This window comes from Neophocaena asiaeorientalis, unplaced genomic scaffold, assembly GCF_003031525.2.
Source record: "Neophocaena asiaeorientalis asiaeorientalis breed wild unplaced genomic scaffold, Neophocaena_asiaeorientalis_V1.1 scaffold43, whole genome shotgun sequence".
Classification (NCBI taxonomy): domain Eukaryota; kingdom Metazoa; phylum Chordata; class Mammalia; order Artiodactyla; family Phocoenidae; genus Neophocaena; species Neophocaena asiaeorientalis.
Genome location: NW_020173674.1, coordinates 8,787,602 through 8,811,090, shown reverse-complemented (window position 1 = coordinate 8,811,090; position 23,489 = coordinate 8,787,602). Strand labels below are relative to the sequence as shown.

Sequence of the window (23,489 nt, the reverse complement as noted above, 5' to 3'; positions counted from 1 at the left end):
TGGAATGTCCTATAAATATCAATTAAATCTCTCTGGTCTCTTGTGTCATTTAAAGCTTGTGTTTTCTTATTAATTTTCTGTCTGGAAGATCTGTCCATTGGTGTAAGTGAGGTTTTATTGTCCCCCTCTATTATTGTGTTACTGTTGATTTCCTCTTTTATGACTGTTAGCAGTTGCCTTATGTATTGAGGTGCTCCTATGTTGAGTGCATATATATATATAATTGTTATATCTTCTTCTTGGATTGGTCCGTTGATCATTATGTAGTGCCCTTCCTTGTCTCTTGTAACATTCTTTATTTTAAAGTCTATTTTATGTGATTGTATGTTCCTATTACCATTTTCTTAAGTGTTATGGGTTTGTTTTTGTAGGTCCTCTTCTTCTCTTGTGTTCCCACTTAGAGAAGTTCCTTTAGCGTTTGTTGTAGAGCTGGTTTGGTGGTGCTGAATTCTCTTAGCTTTTGCTTGTCTGTAAAGCTTTTGATTTCTCCATAGAATCTGAATGAGATCCTTGCCTGGTAGAGTAATCTTGACTGTAGGTTCTTCCCTTTCACCACTTTAAATATATCATGCCACTCCTTTCTGGCTTGTAGAGTTTCTGCTGAGAAATCAGCTGTTAACATTATGGGAGTTCCCTTGTATGTTATTTGTCGTTTTTCCCTTGTTGCTTTCAATAATTTTTCTTTGTCCTTAATGTAAGGTCGGATCTTAACAAATGGCATTGCGAAACAGAGGAAAGCTTCAAGTGAGCTTTATTAGGGAGCGCTCCCGGGCGAGGTTCACTGGTCCGAGAGAAAGGGGCCAGAGAAGTCACGCCCGGGTGAGGGTCTGGGCAGAATTTATAGGGGAAGAAAGGAAAGGGGTGTGGTAAATCTGGGAGGGCGCAGGGTATTCCTTATTTGGTGGCCTTTTCGGGTATCGTGGCAATATCTGGTGCCGGTTGCATCAGTCTTGGGACCGTTAGTCCCGCCCCTCGAAAGGCGGGAAGGCTGGGCCGGGTGGAAAGTCCCCAGGTCAGTTCCTGGAACTGGGTGGTCCGGAAAGTCTCCAGGTCAGTTTCTGGAACTGGGTGGTCTGGAAAGTTTCGGTGTGATGCAACCTGTGAGTCTGATTGCGTTCCCCTGCCTTGGGCCAGTTGGCCTTACATCCCGACATCTTTGGTGTAATGGGGCGGCGTTCTGATCTCTGGCTACTTCTTGCTGAATGGGGGCATCGAAAGGGAAGTCGGGCGACCAGAGGTCCGAGGCTTAAGGGACACCAGTGGGGGGTTCTGTAGGAATCAAGGTGTAAGGGCTGAGGAGCATTTGGTTTGTGGCCACCCGAGAGACTTCCTCCATGCGCCTGCAAAGGAACCTTAGAAAACAGGGAGCAAACATGAGCAAGATACAGATGAGAATTACGGGGCCTAAGATTGGTGTTAGCCAGGTATAGAGGGTGGACCGCCACCAATCGGGAATTGGGGAGGCGTACTGTTGGTGTTTGCGTTGGAGTTCTTAAGCGATGGAGGGCGTTTACGTTGTCTTCGACGAGTCCTGTTTCATTGATGTAATAGCAGCATTCCTCCTGTAGGAAGACGCAGGTACCTCCTTTGTTGGCCGTCAGGAGATCCAGGGCTTGTCGATTTTGGAGGGCAACTTGGGCTACTGAGGTGATCTGGCGCTGGAGGGAGGTGATGGAGGCGGCAGAAGCCTCGATGGCTAGCTGGAGTTTCTGTTCTAGGTCACGGGATGTTGAGACACTGTGTGTTAGGGCTCCTCCCCTGATGCCCGCAGCAACGAGAGAGAAGGCGAGGGAAATGCCTGCAACCATAGGGAGAAAGATGGCCCTTTGGCCCTTAGAGGTCGAGGGCCCGCATGAGTGCTATCAGTTCAGCCCTTTGAGAGGTTGTCCCTTCTGGGAGGCGGTTGGCCTCGATAATGGTTGAGATGGTTACTACCGCGTAGGCCGCCCGTCGGCATCTGTCAGGACCGAGTCAGGACTGAGTATCGAACTACCATCCACAAAGAGAGTGTGGTCCGGATTTGAAAGAGGGGTGTCAAAGAGTCCCTCTCTTGGTGGCTTGAAGGCTTCTATGACATGAGGGCAGGAATGGGATGGAAAGCCCCTGGTGCCAGAGATAGGCAGGAGGGAAGCCGGGTTCAGGCGAGGGGAGAGATCAAGAGAAATAGCTGGGTTTTCAATGAACAGGAGGTGGAACTCCTGGATGCGGGAGGGGCCCAGGAGGGAGAGAGACTTGTGGCCTAGGAGGTCGACCAGCCGGTGGGAGGAAAACACGGTTAGTGGGTGGGCCAGAGTCAGTTTGAATGTTTGTTTGGTCAGTTCGGCTGCCGCTGCTAGGGCCCGAAGACATGGTTGCCATCCCCGAATGGTTGGGTCTAGCTGTTTGGAGAGGTAAGCCACGGGGCGGTAGGAAGGCCCTACAGGCTGGGCAAGGAGTCCAGTGGCTATTCCGGCCTGTTCATCCACAAAAAGTTGAAAAGGTCGGTTTGGGTTGAGCAGAGAAAGGGGAGGAGAAGATATCAGAGCGTTATGGAGGGTGAGAAAGGCCTGTCGAATGGCGGAAGGAGAGGTGAGGGGTCCTTGAGGGGTTTCTTTAGTGGCTAGATATAAGGGTTTAGTGAGGAGAGCAAAGTTAGGGATCCAGTGCCGGAAAAATACTATAAGGCCCAAAAAGGAGAGAATTTGTTCCAATGTTTCCGGAGGCTGGAGTTCACGGATAATTCGGGTGCGGTCGGCTGTTAGACCTTTTGTGGTAGGGATAAGGTGGAGCCCCAGGTAGATTACAGAAGATACAGATAACTGAGCCTTGGCTGGGGAGACCCGATAACCGCGAGAGCCAAGGTAATTGAGGAGATCTGCAGTATGTTGTCTTGAGAGGCTGAGAGACGGGCTACAGAGGAGGAGGCCATCTACATATTGAAGGAGTGTGCTGGGGATAAGGGAGCAGGAAGTGAGGTCCCATGCCAGCGCCTGACGGAAGAGGTGAGGACTGTCGCGGAAGCCCTGGGGAAGAACTGTCCAGGTGAGCTGAATGGAAGTATGAGTATCCGGATCCGTCCAGGTAAAGGCGAAGAGGAAATAGGAGTCGGGATGTAGGGGGATAGTGAAAAAGGCATCTTTGAGATCCAGAACCGTAAAGTGGGTTGTGGATGGGGGCATATGGGAGAGCAAGGTGTATGGGTTTGGTACTACTGGGTGGAGAGGAATTATGGCCTCATTGATTAGTCGGAGGTCCTGGACCAGGCGATAATCCCCTGAGGCCTTGAGGACAGGTAGGATGGGGGTGTTGCAGGGAGAGTCAGTGGGGATAAGGAGTCCCTGGTTTAGGAGTCTGGTGATAATAGGTTGTAGGCCCCTAAGGTGAGTCTCAGAGATGGGAAATTGGGGCCTTGATAGCAATTTGGAGAGGTCCTTTAGGTGGATGAGGACGGGGGAATGGTGTGTTGCTATTATGGGCTTAGAAGTATCCCAAACTTGGGGATTGATTGGGTATGGTGTGGTTGGAAGAGGAGGGCAGGAGGGAGAGGGTTCTAGAGATAGACTGAGAAGAGGAAGCAGGAGTTGGGAGGAGGGGACCTTAGGGTCAAGTCTAACCAGCTGGAGGGAGGCCCCTAAGTGGAAAAGGACATCTCGGCCTAGCAAAGGAACTGGGCAGGATGGTATGACTAAGAAGGAATGAGTAAAAGGGAGTCCTTCGATATGACATGGGAGTGGACAGGATGGTTTGCCATCAATATCCATGACCGAGATCTGGGAAGGAGAAACTGGCCCGAAGTAGGTAGGCAGGACCGAATAGGTAGCCCCCGTGTCCACCAGAAATGAGATGGACTTACCCGCTACCTGTAGCGTTACCCTGGGCTCAGCGAGGGTGATGGGGGCCTTCGAGTCCGGGTGCCGTCAGTCGTCAGCCAGACCCAGCAGTTCGAGTGTTAATGCTGTTGGGTCGGCCTGCCCCCAACGTGGAGACGCTGAGGGAGGGCCAGTCGTAGGGCAGTCACTCTTCCAGTGGTCCGTTAGCCCGCAGCTGGGGCAGGGCTTAGAAGGAGGTCAGGGATTGGGACATTGGTGAGCCCAGTGGCCTTCTTTTCCGCATTTGAAGCAGGCCCCTGGCGGGGTTGCCTTTTGCGGACCCCGTGGATGCTGTGATCCATGGGAGATGGTTGGCCTTAGGGCGGCTACAAGAGCTTGGGTTTGGAGGGCCACCTTTTGGTGCATCCGAGCCTGTCAGCAGGATTCTGCCAAATCCTCACGGCCACTATAGACTTTAAAGGCCATCTTTACCAGATCTCGAGTAGGGGTCTGAGGGCCGTCTTCTGCCCGTTTTAATTCTTTCGGATGTCCGGGTTTGATTGGGTAATAAAATGGGTGGCTAGGACCGTTGCCCCTGCCAGGGTGTCGGGATCCAGCCGGGTATAGAGAGTTAAGGCCTCTGTAAGGCGATTGAGAAAGATAGCTGGATTTTCGTTAGGTTCTTGGGTTATCTCTTTTAGTTTTTCAAAATGGACTACCTTATGAGCGGCAGCCTGCATGCCAGCCAGGAGGCATTGGATCGTGAGGTTGCGTTTACGCCGGCCATCTTGGCCATCCTGATAAGTCCAGCCTGGATCGGTGCCAGGTACGGCAGTCACTCCAACAGGCATGGAGCTGTTGGTAAGGTGAACCTGATCTGCATGGTTTCGGGCAGCAGTTTGAATTCTTTCCCTCTCGTCAGGGGTCAGAGTAGAAGATAGGATCACAAAGATATCGTGCCAGGTCAGATCGTAAGCTTGAGAGAGGTAGCGAAATTCTTTGATGTAGCGGGAAGAGTCGGCAGAAAAGGAGCCTAATCGCTTTCCTATTTGAGAGAGATCTTGGAGGGAAGAGGGAACATGAACTCCAATCCTTCCACTCCTGCTACCTCCCTCAGAGGGCAGAGGAGATTTGGATCCTGGGAGTCGTGAGAGCGTGTAAGCAAGGGGCGTGGGAGAAACAGTTGAGGGAGGCGGGGGAGCGGTTGGAGGGGCCTGGAGGGGCCGGAGCGGGTTGGGAAGGAGGAGGGACCGCTTCAGGGTAGGGTGGAGGTTGGAGAGGGGCTCTGGAGGGGGGAGAGGCAAGAGATCAAAGGAAATTAGGGGCTTCGATGTAGGAGATGTCTGTTTGGCAAGAAGGATCTGGGAAATGGAACAATCGATGCAGAGGGAAGGGCGGGAGCGTAAATACGAGAAGGCCCGAACATAGGGGACCTCGGACCATTTGCCCGTCCTGCGGCAGTAATTATCTAGATCACGGAGGATGTTAAAATCGAAAGTCCCTTCAGGAGGCCATTTGGATTGATTGTCTAGAGGATACTGTGGCCAGGCCACAGTGGAATAGAAAATAAGCCGTCGGCGACGGAGATCTTGGGAGAAACCGAGGGCTGTAAAATTGGCTAGGAGACACCCCAGGGGCGTCTTAGGATCTGGTTTCGATTGTGAGGTTCCCATGACCCCCAGTCTGTCCCTGAGTGAATGGAGAAGGGAGAGAGGCGTCCCTGGTCTCAGTCTCCAATTCACGGCAGGTCAGAGGGCGGTCAGGCGATTGGGACGTCTCCACAGTTGCCCGAGGCCCGGAGAGAGGACAGAGGAGTCCCTGACGCGGCCGCGATTAAGGACAGGGAGTCCGGTGGGCAGGGACTCTGAGGGTCGGAGGGAACAAGGGAGGGGAACTTACCCCGTTTTCTGCCGGATCGGGTGGCTGAGTAGAGGTTCCCTGGTTGTCTCCTGGGGGAGGGGAGGAGCGGCCTGCGCGGTAACCCGCGGGGCTTGGTACCCCTCCCGGGTTTCGGCAAATGTAAGGAACGGCACCAAAAGCGGAGGAGAGCTTAAACAAGCTTTATTTGGGTACGCTCCCGGGCGAGGTTCACTGGTCCGAGAGAAAGGGACCAGAGAAGTCGCGCCCGGGCGAGGGTTTGGGCAGAATTTATAGGGGAAGAAGGGAAAGCGGTGTGGTGAATCCGGGAGGGCGCAGGGTATTCCTTATTTGGTGGTCTTTTCCGGTATCGTGGCAATATCTGGTGCCGGTTGCATCAGTCTTGGGACCGTTAGTCCCGCCCCTCGAAAGGCGGGAAGGCTGGGCCGGGTGGAAAGTCCCCAGGTCAGTTCCTGGAACTGGGTGGTCTGGAAAGTCTCCAGGTCAGTTTCTGGAACTGGGTGGTCCGGAAAGTTTCGGTGTGATGCAACCTGTGAGTCTGATTGCGTTCCCCTGCCTCGGGCCAGTTGGCCTTACACTTAATTTTTGTCAGTTTGATTACTGTGTGTCTTGGCGTGTTTCTCCTTGGGTTTATCCTGCCTGGGACTCTCTGCACTTCTTGGACTTGGGTGGCTCTTTCATTTCCCATGTTAGGGAAGTTTTCAACTATAATCTCTTCAAATATTTTCTCGGGTCCTTTCTCTCTCTCTTCTCCTTCTGGGACCCCTATAATGCGAATGTTGTTGCATTTAATGTTGTCCCAGAGGTCTCTTAGGCCATCTTCATTTCTTTTCATTCTTTTTTCTTTATTTTGTTTTGCGGCAGTGCATTCCACCATTCTGTCCTCCAGGTCACTTATCCGTTCTTCTGCCTCAGTTATTCTGCTATTGATTCCTTCTAGTGCATTTTTCATTTCAGTTATTGTACTGTTCATCTCTGTTTGTTTGTTCTTTAATTCTTCTAGGTCTTCTTTAAACATTTCTTGCTTCTTCTTGATCTTTGCCTCCATTCTTTTTCCGAGGTCCTGGATCATCTTCACTATCATTATTCTGAATTGTTTTTCTGGAAGGTTGCCTATCTCCACTTCATTTAGTTGTTTTTCTGGGGTTTTATCTTGTTCCTTCATCTGGTACAGAGTCCTCTGCCTTTTCATTTTGTCTATCTTTCTGTGAATGTGGTTTTCCTTCCACAGGCTGCAGGACATGTAGTTCTTCTTGCTGGTGGATGAGGCTAAGAGGCTTGTGCAAGCTTCCTCTTGGCTACTATTTATTGTGGTGACTGTATTTAGCCTTCTGCTCCTTTCTTCTTTCTTTCTTCAGGTTGTAGATGTTCAGCAGCATTCTTGGCTTCCTTGGCTTCCCATCTACTTTCCCGCTAGGGATACCATTGTTTATTATACCTACAACTGTCTCTGATGGGTCAAGGCCCCAAGGCTAACCCTCCAATCTTGCCATTCTTATGGTAATTACAGCTTTCTGGCTTCTGGCAGTTAAGCAGTGCTTCTGTTAAACCTCTTCTGTTTTACTTGATGGGGATGGGCAGGGAGTACCATCCCCATACATCGCATGTTAAGTAGCTCAGCTCTGTGACTTCCTGTCCTCCACCATAGAGGAGAACCACCCCTGAACTTCTTAGTGATGCTGATACCCCTCTCAATAGATGGCCTTGGTGAATATTGTGTCCTCTAGACCCTTTCTTGGAACACAATTCTCTGGTGGGTCTTCTGGCCTCACCTAATGTATCCATTCTGGCATGCCTGCTTTCTTCAGCCTCTGTATTCCTTCCTGTACCACCTACTAGGGCAAGTCAGGCATATCTGTTTCACTCAGCATAGGCCATTGCTTTCTCAAAGCTTCTACGAGCCACCATAGCAGTGATTTTGCCCCACCCACTGGAATCCTTGCCAGGGGTTGAGTCCTGGGTCCCAAGAAAGCTCCCTGAAGTCCTTGGATTCTTAACCAGTGATCATATCCCTGGTCCCCAAATGCTTAATGGGATTGATATACTTGGACCTGGAGTAACCCCCACATTGAGCCTTTGGCCTGGGAAAGACAAAGTAGAAATCTTTGAAACTGCTGGGTCCCCACTCCAGCGACTTTCTAACTTCCCATTCTCTCTTCAACCCATTGCACTCAGCGTTCTGTCCTGGATCCACTTGTTTTCTGTCTGGCTAGACCAATTTATCCATGACCATGACTTCATTAACTATACATATTCCGCCATCTCCCAAACTTCATCTCAATCCAGGATCTCCTGAACTGCAGACCCTTGTATCTGACTGCCAGACGTGTTCATTGGGGTGGTTCATCAACATCTGGCTCAACTTGTCCAAAACTGAATTCATCATCTTTCCCCACAAATCTGTTCCTTCTCCAGCGTGCCCTCTTTTACTCAGTTGTCCAAGACAGACATTATCCCCACTGCCTCCATACTGTAAATGCCCTCCAGCTGAAGACTGTCAGGAACGTACTTGTATCAGAGCAGGTTGGATTTATTACTTGTTACAGGAGGAAGAACAGACACCATGGGGGGGAGAGTGTTAGAAAAACTTACAGGATTTGGGCTGGCGTTAGGTGATTTGGGTGAGGGTTTAAGCTCGTGGGGCTTTACTCTGGGTGTTTTCAGGAAGTGGGATCATTTTGTTATTGGATATCTTAATAAGTCTTATCTAGAAAGAGGGGAGACTACAATGAAGCTGAATCTGTAATTGGCGAAGTAGCAGCAGTCACTCGTATTAGCCAGGATGGAGAGATGTTTGGACTTTTGTGATCTGGACAGTGTTCACGTTTTCGTTTGTGTTTAGACGTGATTATGTGAATGATCTTGTTCTGGTTTTTTTCTTCATCCACCGTGACCACAGAGTAGCCTTGTCTGATGTTATGTTCAACATGAGAACACCAAGGCCTAGCAGTGAGGGCCAGGCCAGCTTCTGGACATTAGCAGCTACTTTTCTCTTTCTCAGTACCCTAGTTCAAGCCCTTCACCCCTGGATTTCTGCTAGAGATTCCTGACCAGGTTCCCTGGCTCTGACTCTACCCGCTTCTAATCCATTCTCCCCAGGATAGCCAGAGTGATCTTTCCAAATAAAAAAGCCGATCTCAGCTCAGAATCCTCCTCCTTTGCTCTTAAAGTCTGTTCCTACTGTTACCAGGCCCTTTCCAGACTCTTGGACAGCCATACTGTAGAAATGAATATCGCTTCTACAAGACTCTCAGGCAAACAAAAGCTTTTTATTAAAAGAGATAGCTTGTGCACAAGGGAGAAGGCAGGAAAAAAAAAAAGAGCCAGCTCCCTGAGTAGAAGGGGCGAGTTGCTTTTATAACAAAAGGGAGGGTTTGTCTCATGATGAATGATAATTTGCAGAAATCATGAAAGCTCTTTGATCAGCAGCCGGTGGCCCCAGGCTGGCTGTCAGGAATAAGGAGTGCTTCTGTGAGGGGAAAGAAATGCATAAGAATTTTCTGCAAGAAAGCACAGGAACAGATAAGGATACAGATAAGGAACAGGGTTGGCTGTCAGGAATAAGGAGCGCTTCTGTGAGGGGAAAGAAATGCAGGAGAATTTTCTGCAAGAAAGCACAGGAACAGATAAGGATACAGATAAGGAACAGGGTTGGCTGTCAGGAATAAGGAGCGCTTCTGTGAGGGGAAAGAAATGCAGGAGAATTTTCTGCAAGAAAGCACAGGAACAGATAAGGATACAGATAAGGAACAGATAGTTGAGCTTCTTGTCTTGTGGCAGCTAGGTTAGTGTAACAGAGATAAAGTTAATCTTTTATTCATGCGAGCCTGGTTTTTGTCTCTGGGACTCAGGCCCCCAGGGCCTTTGTTCTTTAGCTTGAAGGCCTGTTTTGCCCAAGGCCGTTCCTCGGTTCTTTTCCGAAATGGCTGTACTCTTGTCTTCCTGTCTCACTACCAACAGAGCCAGCAAGGCCCAGTTTCCCTTTTCAGTTTCAATAACACCACTGCTTCCCTCCCTGTCGCTCTACCTGACCCCTTTCTGGCATATATTCCCTGAGGTCAGAAATCTTGTCTGAATAATTTATTACTTTATCCCCATCACGTATAACAAGGCATGTCACTAGAATTCATTGATTACCTGCTCTGTGCTATGAAGTAAGCTCCTGAAGAGGTTGTTAGAAGAAATACTTTTGAACCATAAACAGGTTCCTCTAACAGGAATCTTTCTGGGAGGATGGCAGCTGCTCCAGGGAATTGGTCTGCCCTCTCCTGGCAGCAAGAGGCACTGCCTCTACCAGTAGAGGAGTAGGAATAAGCAAATGAGCAGTGCTCTGCAAGGAGCAGGATAGGATGTTCACCTGTAGGGCAAAAATGCAATCTGAGAACAGAATTTCCTTATTTCCTGAACCATGGAGGAGTGTGACAGTGGGAAGCTCTCCCAGGGAAGGGTTAGACTGGGTTTTGGAAGAGCCAAATATGTGGAATTTTAAAAGGAACAACTTTAAGGCTGCTTCTGTGGCCTTGTGTGAAAGTTTGGGAAGCAAAGCCTGATGAGAACTTTTCTCTTTTTTAATTGAAGTGTAGTTGATTTACAGTGTTGTGTCAGTTTCAGGTGTACAGCACAGTGATTCAGCCACATGTACACACACACACCTATATATATATACACACACACACACCTATATATATACACACACACACCTATATATATACACACACACCTATATATATACACACACACACACCTATATATATACACACACACACCTATATATATACACACACACACATCACACACACACACCTATATATATACACACACACCTATATATGTACACACACACCTATATATACACACACACACATATCACACACACACCTATATATATATACACACACACACCTATATATATACACACACACACCTATATATATATACACACACACACATCACACACACACACCTATATATATACACACACACCTATATATGTACACACACACCTATATATATACACACACACATCACACACACACCTATATATATATACACACACACCTATATATATACACACACACACCTATATATATACACACACACCTATATATATACACACACACACACCTATATATATACACACACACACCTATATATATACACACACACATATCACACACACATACCTATATATATACACACACACACCTATATATATATACACACACACACCTATATATATATACACACACGCACACATATCACACACACACATATGCATAGATACATTCTTTTCAGATTTTTTCCCTTATAGGTTATTACAAAATATTGAATATAGTTCCCTGTGCTATACAGTAGGTCCTTGTTGGTTAGGGAATCTTAATTATAGGTTGTTTCTTTGGTTTTTGGCCCAAGATCAAGGTTAGTATCTGTTCTTATCATTTAACATCTCATAAATCCTCTACCTGAGGATACTTTATTTATTTTATTTTATTAAAAAAATAATTTATTATATTTACTTTATTTTTGGCTAGGTTGGGTGTTCGTTGCTGTGCGCGGGCTTTCTCTAGTTGCAGCGAGCGAGGGCTACTCTTCATTGCGGTGCGTGGGCTCCTCATTGCAGTGTCTTCTTTTGTTGTGGAGCACGGGCTCTAGGCGCCCGGGCTTCAGTAGTTGTGGCTCGTGGGGTCTAGAGCTCAGGCTCAGTTTTGAGCGCAGGCTCAGTAGTTATGGCACATGGGCTTAGTTGCTGTGGCATGTGGGATCTTCCCAAACCAGGGCTCGAACCCATGTCCCCTGTGTTGGCAGGCAGATTCTTAACCAATACACCACCAGGGAAGCCCTAAGGATACTTTATTAAGTGGAATTTTGGAACAGGGAGATGAACCAGAGGCTTGCTCCATCCATTCCACAAATCAGTCTGATGTCTCAGTTCCTCCATGAATGGTGTGGTTCTCCCTTTTGGGATAGATGTCAATTAAAGTGCAGACTGTTGGACTTCCTTGGTGGTACAGTGGTTAAGAATCTGCCTGCCAGTGCAAGGGACACGGGTTTGAGCCCTGGTCCAGGAAAATCCCACATGCCACAGAGCAACTAAGCCCGTGCACCGCAACTCTGAGCCTGCGCTCTAGAGCCCGTGAGCCACAACTACTGAGCCTGTGTGCAACAACTGCTGAAACCCACACGCCTAGAGACCCGTGCTTCACAACAAGAGAAGGCACCACAATGAGAAGCCCACGCATTGTGAAGCCCACACACTGCAACAAAGAATATCCCCCTCTTGCCACAGCTAGAGAAAGGCCGCACAGCAACGAAGACCCAACACAGCCAAAAATAAATAAATAAATTTATTAAAAAGGAAATGCAGACTGCTGGTGTTCTGTGTATCATTTAGTTTTTGGGAAAAAATTTTAAGGTGAAACCTGCTATTTCCCCTTTTTCTTTAACATTATAGTTTTGATGCATTTTTTCTGTCTTTTTGTGCCCTAGCTCTTTAAGATTTAGTTATAGTACTCTAGTTAGACGTTTTCTACAAATTATTTTGTCCCCTAGTGATAAACCCTTTTTAAGATTTCCAAGTTTTTACTACTTAACCAGTGCTGCAGTGAAATCCTTTGTATATTGCTTTGTGCATGTGGATGAGGGTTTCTCTGGGTTATGAATCCAGGAATGACATTTCTGGGTAATAGCTATGAGTATTTTCAATTCTACAGGCTTTTGCAAGTTGCTCACCTAGAGAGATTGTACCAGTTAATGTTGTCACTTATGCAATTTCATGTTCTTGTCATCACTTGGTTCAGTCAGATGTTTTAATACTGCCAATCTGATGGACATAAAATTATATTTTGTTGTGATTTTAATCTGCATTTTCTTGGTTACTACTAAGGTTATGTAATGTGTCAAGAGTTCACTGGCCATTCTTTTGTGTATCCAATTTTGTGAAATGACTGTTCGTAGTCTGTAAATTTTTTTTTTCCTACCAGGTTGTTGGCCTTTTCCTTACTGGTTTTCAGTGATTTATATGTTTTATGCAAGACTCTGTTGTTTTATTCGTTTCAGATACGATGTCTTCTCCCGTTTGTGGCTTGTATTTTCAGTTTGTTATGGTCTCCTGATGCACAGATTTTTCTTGCAGAATTTATCAGTTCTTTTCTTAATGTTTTGTGCTTTTGTGTCTTGTTTAAGAACTCCTTCCTTACCTTGAAGTCAGAAAGATATTCTAATTTTTTTTCTAAAAATTTTAAATATTTGCTTTTCATACTTAGGTCTTTTAATCACTTGGAATATATTATTGTGTTTACTTTTAAATAGTGACCTAATTTTATTTTTTTCAGCACCATTTGGTGAATAGCTATTCCTTCCTCCAGTGGTTGTAATATTATCTCTGCATATATTAAGGTTTCAAATATGCATGAGTTTCTTTTAGATTTCATATTCTGTTCTACTGGTCCGTTTGTCCATCCCTGTGGCTATAGCCTGCTATTATTATTACTTTAGCATGCTATTATTATTACTTAAGAATATAACATGCTTGGTATATGGTAGGATTTGTCTTCAAAAATATTACTTTAAAAAAAAAAATCTTTACTGTTTTTGGCCCTTTTCTCTTACACGTGTTATAGAATCATAAAGTTCCCAAGAACAGATATTCAGATTTGTATTGGAATTGCAGTGGATAGACAGATTGTTCGGGGATGTCAATGAAAAAATTAACCAATAGTCAGTCTAAGAAAGAACTGGAACATTTTATTTAAGCCAACCTGAGGATTATAACCCAGGAGACAGTCTTTCAGAAAGCTCTGAGGACTATTCCTCTGTTAGAGGTCAAAGCACAGTTTTATGAGTTTTTGAGACAAAGGGTCATACATCAAAGTAACATAGTCCAACAAGGCGAGTTGTGAGTTATTGTGACCCCTTACAGAATTGAGAAAGGAATGTTATCTTATCTTCTGAGGAGTTACCTTCCTGGTGCCAGGAGGAAATTGCTTTGTTTGTTTGTTGTTTCTTTTTGCAAGTAGGCATGCTGTGTGTTCTAAGGGGATCTAGTTAATGCATAATGCAGGTACACAATGCACAGTGAAAGGGCAGGGTAGTGGCTCAAACTGCAGAGAAAAACTTTATGTTAAATTTTTCTTATCTTGACTTAATTTTATTTCATCAGGGAGCATTAATTTCTTTATGACATCAAATCTTTCTATTCATGAATATGTGACATTTCTCCTTTTGGTCTTTACACTTGCTATTCCCTCACCTAGAAAACTTTCTTTTAGAAAGCTCCCTTGTTCGTTTACCTCCTTGGGTCTTTGCTCAAATGTCACCTCATCAGAGATGATTTCCTTGAATAAAGTAGTCTCCTTCTCACCCTCCTCTATCTTTTCAAAGCACTTGTAATCATTTGACATACTATGTATGGTTGAGTATTTTTTAATTGTCTTTCTTTCACTCAGTGGAATTAAGCTTCATGAAAGCAGGGTCTCTTTCCTCGCTACCACCCCAGCTCATAGAAAAGTGCCTGGCACATACTAGGTACTCAGTGTTTTTTGTGTGAATGAGTTTCTGTAGGATATTATCTTTTCCTTCATAAAGAAGTTATCTATTTACTGTTAGATTTTATCTTAGCTCTTAGTTTTCATTGCTAGTGTATATGACAACTCAAAAAAAAAGACATTTTCTAGTTGTTTGCTACTGGTGTACAGAACAGAATTGTTTTTGTATATTATTTTATGTCTAGTATTTTATTGAACTCTTATTCTAATAATTTGTCTAGATTCAGTTTGATTTTTCTATACAGAATTTTATTTTCTATAAGTAAGAAAAACATTTAGGTATCAGTTTTATTCCCCAAATCAAATTTTAGTTACCTATACAAGTGTTTTGTAAATTATTGATATTTCTATTTTAAAGAAACTTGCTCACTCTTTCCGTGCCTAGCGCAGCCATGGCTCGTGGTCCCAAAAAGCACCTGAAGCGCGTAGCTGCTCCAGAGCATTGGATGCTGGATAAACTGACTGGTGTGTTTGCTCCTTGTCCATCTACCAGTCCCCACAAGCTGAGGGAATGTCTCCCCCTAATTATTTTCGTAAGGAACAGACTTAAATATGCCCTAACAGGAGATGAAGTAAAGAAGATCTGCATGCAGCGTTTCATCAAGATTGATGGCAAGGTCCGCACTGATTAACCTACCCTGTTGGTTTTATGGATATCATCAGCATTGACAAGACTGGAGAGAATTTTCGTCTGATCTATGACACCAAGGGTCGCTTTGCTGTTCATCGTATTACACCTGAGGAGGCCAAGTATAAGTTATGCAAAGTGAGAAAGATCTTTGTGGGGACAAAAGGAATCCCTCATCTGGTGACCCATGATGCTCGCACCATCCGCTACCCTGATCCCCTCATCAAGGTGAATGACACCATTCAGATTGATTTGGAGACTGGCAAGATTACTGATTTCATCAAATTTGACACTGGTAACCTGTGCATGGTGACTGGAGGTGCTAACCTGGGAAGAATTGGTGTGATCACTAACCGGGAGAGACATCCTGGTGCTTTTGATGTAGTTCATGTGAAAGATGCCAACGGCAATAGCTTTGCCACCCGGCTGTCCAACATTTTCGTTATTGGCAAAGGCAACAAACCATGGATCTCTCTTCCTCGTGGAAAGGGTGTCCGCCTTACCATTGCTGAGGAGAGAGACAAGAGACTGGCGGCCAAACAGAGCAGTGGAGAAAATGATCTCTAAGTGATGTGATTGGGAAAGTCTTTGTACTTAGAGATAACGCTACATAATTAAAAGCCTCTTTAGTGTTAAAAAAAAAAAAAAAAAGGAACTTGCTGTATGGTAACTCAATTCTAATGCTGCTTTCTAATTTGAGGATGAAAAAGGACTTCCCTTTCCAAACTTGCTATAAGATCCATTTTTCTTAGACTTTTGAGTTTTAATTTTTCTCTCTGGTCAGCACCTTTAATAGTACAAATTTTTTTCTTTTTCTTTTTTTTTTTTGCGGTACGCGGGCCTCTCACCGTTGTGGCCTCTCCCGCTGCGGAGCACAGGCTCCGGACGTGCAGGCTCAGCGGCCATGGCTCACGGGCCCAGCAGCTCCGCGGCATGTGGGATCTTCCCGGGCCGGGGCACGAACCTGCGTCCCTTGCATCGGCAGGCGGACTCTCAACCACTGCGCCACCAGGGAAGCCCAATAGTACAAATTTTTGTTTGAGATCATTTACTCTTTTCATGGAAGTGTGATAACCAGAATCTAGATTTCTGCTATTTAAAAATATCTCTCTAAATGTCTACATTTCCGTAGATATTTTGTACCTTTTCTGTTGAGTGAAATGACTAAGAAAAAAGCTTCCTTAAATAACATTTCCAGATTTGAGTGCGAGGGTCTGTGAGAAGAATCTGCTTTAATGGCCTGTTTACTGCTAACTACCATGATGTTTTCTGCACAGAGTACTTCTGACACTTAATGTGTGGGTTTTCCACCAAGCAATTCTCCAGTGCTGTGGGGACACCAACTGGATGTCCTACAATTTCATTTAGTTCTAAAACTACCTGGGGTTGCACAGACCCCACAGGTTAAGTAAGGGCTCAGTCTCACAGACTGTTCCCCACTTCACACAACAATCTCAAGCAGTGGATCTGCAAGTTACCCACACTTCTGAGTTGGCTAAAGATTAGGGGTTCCCACAACCCCCTCCTCAGGTTTGAGTTTGCTATAACAGCTCATAGAACTCAGGGAAATACTTTACATACTATTATCAGTTCATTATAAAGGATATTATAAAGGATACAAATGAACAGCCAGATGAAGAGGTACATAGGGTGAGGTTCCAAGCGCAGAGTCTTATGACCCTGTGGACTTGAGGTGTGACATCTGCTTGGCAAACGGATGTGTTCATCAGCCTGGAAGCTCTCCAAGCCCTGTTGATTAGGATCTGTATGCAGTTTCCATTATATAGGCATGATCACTGGCCGCTGGCGATTACTCAGCCTTCAGGTCCTCTCCCCTCTGGAGGCTGAGGGGTGGCGCTGAAAGTTCCAAACTCCTAATTACTCAGGTTCTTCTGGCAACAAGTCTTCATCCTGGAACGCACCCACCCCCACCCAGGTCACCTTGTTAACATACAAAATGACACTCTTTACTCTAGAGAGTCCAAAGGTTTTAGAAGCTCTTGTTCCAGGAAAGAGGAATGAAGACCAAATTCCTTCCTTCCTTCTGTTGGCCACACCGCATATGGGTTCTTAGTTCCCTGACTAGGGGATTGAACCCGTGCTCCCTGCAGGGGATGTGCGGAGTCATAACCACTGGACCACCCGGAAAGTCCCAAATACATATTTCTTATATCGCAGTATCACAGGCTGGTATTGCAGCACCTCTGGGAACATGTGTTATTGGGGACTTATAATGGTTCAAAAGAAGCTGTGAAAATCAGGCTGTGGTAATCACTGACTGTAAGGAAAAAGTTTATTTCCTTTCTCAGATTGGTTACATTCTAGTTAGCATTTCATTAGTGTAACAGTTTCTATTTTGAAATAGAAAAGAGGGTTTCCCTTCTTAGTGATGTATTTTACTTTTTTTTTTTAATTTGTCTTTAGTTTATCTGTAGTCCAAATTATTTTATAGAGAGTTGTTGAAATTAACCACTTTAGGTCCAGAGTGGGTGGTTATTTCAAATTCAGGTTTCTATTATATTCTATACTTGTCCCTAAATGTCTACTTCTCAACACTATATACCCCCTTTTCACCTTACTGAATATAAAAATTTTTTGGAAAAATGTAGTCAAGCATCTATTTCCCTGCATGGAGCCCTAAGAGGATTTTTCCTATAATTGACCCAAAAGGGAGCACAGGTAGGAGCAGGGGCAGATGTGGGTGGAGCTATTCAAATACCGAGTCACTTGCCTTGAGGGAATGAAGGAAGAGTTTATGTTCAGGAAGTGCATATTGAAATCTAAGATCCCAACGTCTCATTATGTGTCTTTAGGATTGTATTTTTGGAAAGCTCTGGTAACATTTAGCCATTTTGAATGCCTGTGAAAATCAAAAGTGCTTGAGAGCTTCGTTTATTAATACATTTGCTTATGCAAATATATTAATACATTGTCTTATATTAAATACAAATATATTTATTTGTATAAATACATTTATAAGACAGGATTTGAAATACTGAATGCAGGATCAAGAACTGGCACATTTTGGGGCTTCGCTGGTGGCGCAGTGGTTGAGAGTCCGCCTGCTGATGCAGGGGACGCGGGTTCGTGCCCCAGTCCGGGAAGATCCCACATGCCGCGGAGCTGCTGGGCCCGTGAGCCATGGCCGCTGAGCCTGCGCGTCCGGAGCCTGTGCTCCGCAACAGGAGAGGCCACAACAGTGAAAGGCCCGCGTACCGCAAAAAAAAAAAAAAAAAGAACTGGCACATTTTAAGTCTGGATGAAGACTTGGAACGATTTCCAACTTGTTTAGAGAACTGCGTGATAGCAGGCAGGAGAAGTTTCTGTTTTTCTTTAAGTGGAGATACTGTAATTATATTAACCAGGCTACAGAGTTTATACCAGCATCTAGCTGGACAAGGAGGATAGGGAGATGTAAGAGCTAAGAAAATTGCCCAAGTGCTTCTGGCCTAGAAAACTGGAAGAATGCCAGTGTCACTCACTGAACTGTGATATTGAGCAGGGGGATTGAGGAGGAGAGGCTATAGGGGATTGTGGGAATGGCAAGATAAGTTTAATTTTGAATAAGTAGAAATATAGAACTAACTAAAGATGAACAAAGATTTGGGGGTCCTTTAGTAGATTTGAGAATAAATGGGGTCCTTGAGGGACTGAGGACATGTACAGCGTTTTACTATTACCAGTTTATTGTAAAGGATACAACTCAGGAACAGCCAAATGGAAGAATGCATAGGGCAAGGAGTGGGGGTGTTTGTGCCACCTCACCCGCACCCTGATGTGTTCACCAACTCGGAAACTGTGAACCCTATCATTTAGGGGTTTTTAATGGAGGTTTCATTATGTAGGTATGAGTGATTAAATCATTGCCATTGGTGATTAACCCAGTCTCTAGCCCCTCTCCCCTTCCCAGAGGTTGGGGGGTGGGACTGAAAGTTCCAACCTTCCAATCATGACTTTCTGATAACCAGCCCCCATCTTCAAGCTTTCTAGAAGTCCACCAAGAGTGGCCTCATTAAAACAAAAGACATTCCTATCACCGACGAGATTCTAAGGGATTTAGGAGCTCTCTGTCAGGAACTAGGGACAAAGACCGAATATATATATATATTTTAATTGTGTTACAGTTACCCATGTGGAAAAAAAATGAGATAGGCTCTCTACCTTATGCCATAAGTAAACATAAACTAAAGATTGATTAAGGATTGCAATGTCAAAAATAAAACCTTCCTTTTTTTGTGTAGAAAATATAGATGAGTATCTTTCAGGCCTTGAAGTAAGGAAAGATTTAAAAAATAGGACATTAAAGTCCATCGAGAGATGAATGGATAAAGAAGATGTGGCACATATATACAATAGAATATTACTCAGCCATAAAAAGAAACGAAATTGAGTTATTTGTAGTGAGGTGGCTGGACCTAGAATCTGTCATACAGAGTGAAGTAAGTCAGAAAGAGAAAAACAAATACCATATGCTAACACATATATATGGAATCTAAAAAAAAAAAAAGGTTCTGAAGAACATAGGGGGAGGACAGGAATAAAGACGCAGATGTAGAGAATGGACTTAAGAACAAGGGGAGGGGGCAAGCTGGGATGAAGTGAGAGTGTGGCATTGATATATATACACTACCAAATGTAATATAGCTAGTGGGAAGCAGCCGCATAGCACAGGGAGATCAGCTCGGTGCTTTGTGACCACCTAGAGGGGTGGGGTAGGGAGGGTGGGAGGGAGATGCAAGAGGGAGGGGATATGGGGATATGGGGATATAAGTATACTTATAGCTGATTCACTTGGTTATACAGCAGAAACTAACACAACAATGTAAAGCAATTTACTCCAATAAAGATGTTGAAAAAAAAAATAGGACACTAAAAACCCCCAAAACCAGAGTATACAAGAAAAGACTGATATATATATATTTATTTATTTATTTAAAGAAAAAAATTTTTTTGTCTGCACTGCGTATCTTGTGGGGTCTTAGTTCCTTGACTAGGGATCGCACTCACGCCGTCAGCAGTGAAAGTGCAGAGTCCTAACCACTGGACTGCCAGGGAATTCCCAAGACTGATATACATGTATATATTTAATAATATATAAATATATAACTGATATATATATTTAATATATGCATATATGTATTAAATAATACAGGCCCTTTATTTATTTGCTTTTTTAATATTTTATTTATTTATTTATTTGGCTGCTCCGGGTCTTAGTTGCGGCATGTGGGATCTTTAGTTGCAGCATGCAGGATCTTTAGTTGCGGCATGTGGGGTCTTTAGTTGTGGCACGCAGGATCTAGTTCACTGAGCAGGGATCGAACCTGGGCCCCTTGCATTGGGAATGTGGAGTCTTAACCACTGGATCACCAGGGAAGTCCCGAGACTGATATATATATATATATTTTTAATTTATTTTATTGATTTATTTTTGGCTGTGTTGGGTCTTCGTTGCTACATGAGACTGATATATTTTTGATGGATAACTTTTGTTCATCAAAGGACACCTGAGGGACTTCCGTGGTGGCGCAGTGGTTAAGAATCTGCCTGCAATGCAGGGGATACGGTTTGAGCCCTGGTCCTGGAACATCCCACATGCTGCGGAGCAACTAAGCCCGGGCAACACAGCTACTGAACCTGCGCTCTGGAGACCGCGAGCCACAACTACTGAGCCCACGTTTCACAACTACTGAAGCCCGCGTGCCTAGAGCCTGTGCTCTGCAGTAGGAGAAGCCACCCAATGAGAAGCCCGCGCACCGCAACAGAAAGTAGCCCCCGCTCACCGCAACTAGAGAAAGCCCGTGTGCAGCAACGAAGACCCAACACAGCCAATAAACAAATAAATTTATTAAAAAAAAAAAAAGACACCTGAGTGCCCATGTCTTGATTTCTAATACCATTCTCCAATAAAAGGGACCAGGGCTCCTTGGAGAAATGGCTGATTCTAGGGCTGGGGCCCTAGAGAATATACAAGATGAACCTGGAGCATCTTGCAGTGCCAGAAAACAAGTAGTGTTACAAAAAGGGGGCGCGGGGAGGGGGAATGTATTAAAAGGACACAGTGGCCAGACTGAAAGAGCTCACAGTGGCCAAAGCTGGAATAATTTGAGCAGCAAAGCAATATAGTGTTGGATTCTAACCCAAAGTATAAAATAAGTATCCAAGAATACATACATATGTTGACTTATACTGATATAAATAAATGAATAGATAAATAAATAAATAAGGGAAAAGAGACAAATCTTCCATACAGAAAAATCCCAAATAATTTATGAAGATACTCCCAGCTCTGGGAGGCAGAGCTTAACCTCATACCTCTTGAGTGTGGCTACACTTAGTGACTTTCTTCCAAAGAATGTGATGATAGAAAGTTTTGAGGAGCAGTGGAGATGGGGAAGGTGACAATACCTACAGTATTGTGTGACTAGAACTGCAGAAGGAGCTGACATTGGAGTACTTTGGTGATCATTTAAGGAATCATTTAATCTCTTACCACCAATTAGCCTTTTGATGAGATCAGTATTCTGTCTCTGATCAGTTGAATATCTTTTGTTTTTAAAGTTGAGATTTATTTTTTTTTTAAGTTGAGTTTGTTTTTTTGTTTGTTTTTTGGCTGCGTTGCGTCTTTGTTGCTGCGTGTGGGCTTTCTCTAGTTGCGGGGGCTACTCTTTGTTGCGGTGCACAGGCTTCTCATTGTGGTGGCTTCTCGTTGCGGAGCACGGGCCCTAGGAGCACGGGCTTCAGTAGTCGTGGCTCGTGGGCTCTAGAGCGCAGGCTCAGTAGTTGTGGTACCGGGCTTAGTTGCTCCACGGCACGTGGGATCTTCCTGGACCACGGCTGGAACCCATGTCCCCTGCATTGTCAGGCAGATTCTTAACCACTGCGCCACCAGTGGTTAAGAAACTGATCAGGGAAGTCTTGATCAATTGAATATATGATGTCATCTATCCAAGGGTAATATGTTAAAAGTACTTCTCTAACTCTTCCATAACTTGATCTGCTGTATCTCTGGTGTTTCTCTTTTAATACTTGGTTGCATTAGAGAGAATGGCTTGCTGCAGTGTTGTTCATTTGTCCATTGTGAGTATGAGATACTTTACAGATGTTTTCATTTCTCTTCTTCTAAGAGAAGGCTTTGGTTGGCGTTTCCTTTACTCTTTCTGGCTTTTATCCCCCCTCACGTTCCTCACCCTTCACTGAGACAGCTCTGACAGTTCTCTTCAGCAGCCAGTGCCCCTTCTGCAGGATTTGTAGTAAAGTAATATTTCAACATCGCTTCTTCTAATAACAGCTGCCAAGTGGGCCCCTTTGGTTGGGGTCAGCCTCCTTCTCTGCTTTCATCTCAGCTGTACTTTGGCTTCCAAATGCTTGGTTCCTTAACTTCAGCCGTCATCCATTTTTCAAATGGCTAAACTCAAGGCTGATGGGTAGTTTAGAGGCAGAGCCTGAATGCTTTTTATCTGGGTGTTTTGGAATTATGCCTTCAGCTTTGGCAGCATTGTCGTGTCTGTTGGACAGTCTCCTAAGTTTCTAACTATCCTCCCATCTTTGCTCTGTCTTTGGAATTCTTTTTTTTACACACTGAGGGGAAAAAACTTCCATATCTTTTGACTAAGATCAAGTAATCCTCACTTGTTGGGAAACAGGTGACATGAATTTTTTCAACAGGGGATTAGAAAGGAACTTTCTCTGTGCACTTGGCCCTCTGAACTTAAGGGCCCCACCCCCATCTTCTGAGTGAGTGTAAAGTCCTGAAGGCTTGTGGCCTCATTATTTGTCCTTATTGGCCTCTGGACTCTTGAACTGCTTTTTTCTTTGCTTTGTCCCAGCCTTTTCTTGAAGGCTAAATTCTTCTTGGACACATTATAGACTTCGAATTCTACAGTAAATACTAAGTTTTATATTTAGCAACAGGCACTGTAGGATCTGAGGATCTCGAGTCACCTTCAGTCCTCTTCTCTGCGGTCTTGCCCTGTTGCTTTTCTGTCCTCTCCTTCACCCAGATTTATTCTTTATTTGGTTGAACAGTTACAAGTTTTGGTTTGTTTTCCTACATAAACAGCTTCCTCTTGATACCATACAGTGTTGTTTAAATTCCTTTTCACTTTTATCCCTTTACCTTCACATGCTACTTTTGTTTTTGCATTTTATTATCTATCTATCTATTTATCTATTTATTTATTTATTTTGCGGGACTCCGGCCTCTCACTGTTGTGGCCTCTCCCGTTGCGGAGCACAGGCTCCGGACGCGCAGGCTCAGCGGCCATGGCTCACGGGCCCAGCCGCTCCGCGGCATGTGGGATCTTCCCGGACCGGGGCACGAACCTGCGTCCTCTGCATCGGCAGGCGGACTCAACCACTGCGCCACCAGGGAAGCCCTGCATTTTATTTTTTTAATTAAAAATTTTTAATACAATTTTAAAGGTTACTTTCCATTTCAGCTGTTACAAAATATTGGCTATATTCCCCATGTCGTATAGTACATCCTGGAGCCTATCTTATACCCAGTAGTTTGTATCTCCTGCTCCCTCACCCCTATATTGCCCCTCCCCGCCACTGGTAACCACGTTTGTTTTCTCTATCTGTGAGTCTGCTTCTTTTTTTTTTTTTTTTTTTCGGTACACAGCCCTCTCACTGTTGTGGCCTCTCCCG

General features: G+C 44.7%; 1 protein-coding gene and 1 pseudogene across 1 annotated transcript; both read left to right on the top strand.

Moving 5' to 3' along the window:
- Window positions 1–11,052: 11,052 nt before the first annotated feature.
- LOC112402559 (uncharacterized) lies at window positions 11,053–11,169 on the top strand (annotated as a pseudogene).
- A 3,427-nt stretch (window positions 11,170–14,596) lies between these two features.
- On the top strand, window positions 14,597–15,418 carry LOC112402289 (40S ribosomal protein S4, X isoform-like). The gene is given in 2 exon segments (XM_024749107.1): window positions 14,597–14,836; window positions 14,839–15,418. Coding segments are annotated over 2 exon segments (801 nt in total). The 5' UTR covers window positions 14,597–14,601; the 3' UTR covers window positions 15,405–15,418.
- The last annotated feature ends 8,071 nt before the right edge of the window (window positions 15,419–23,489 follow it).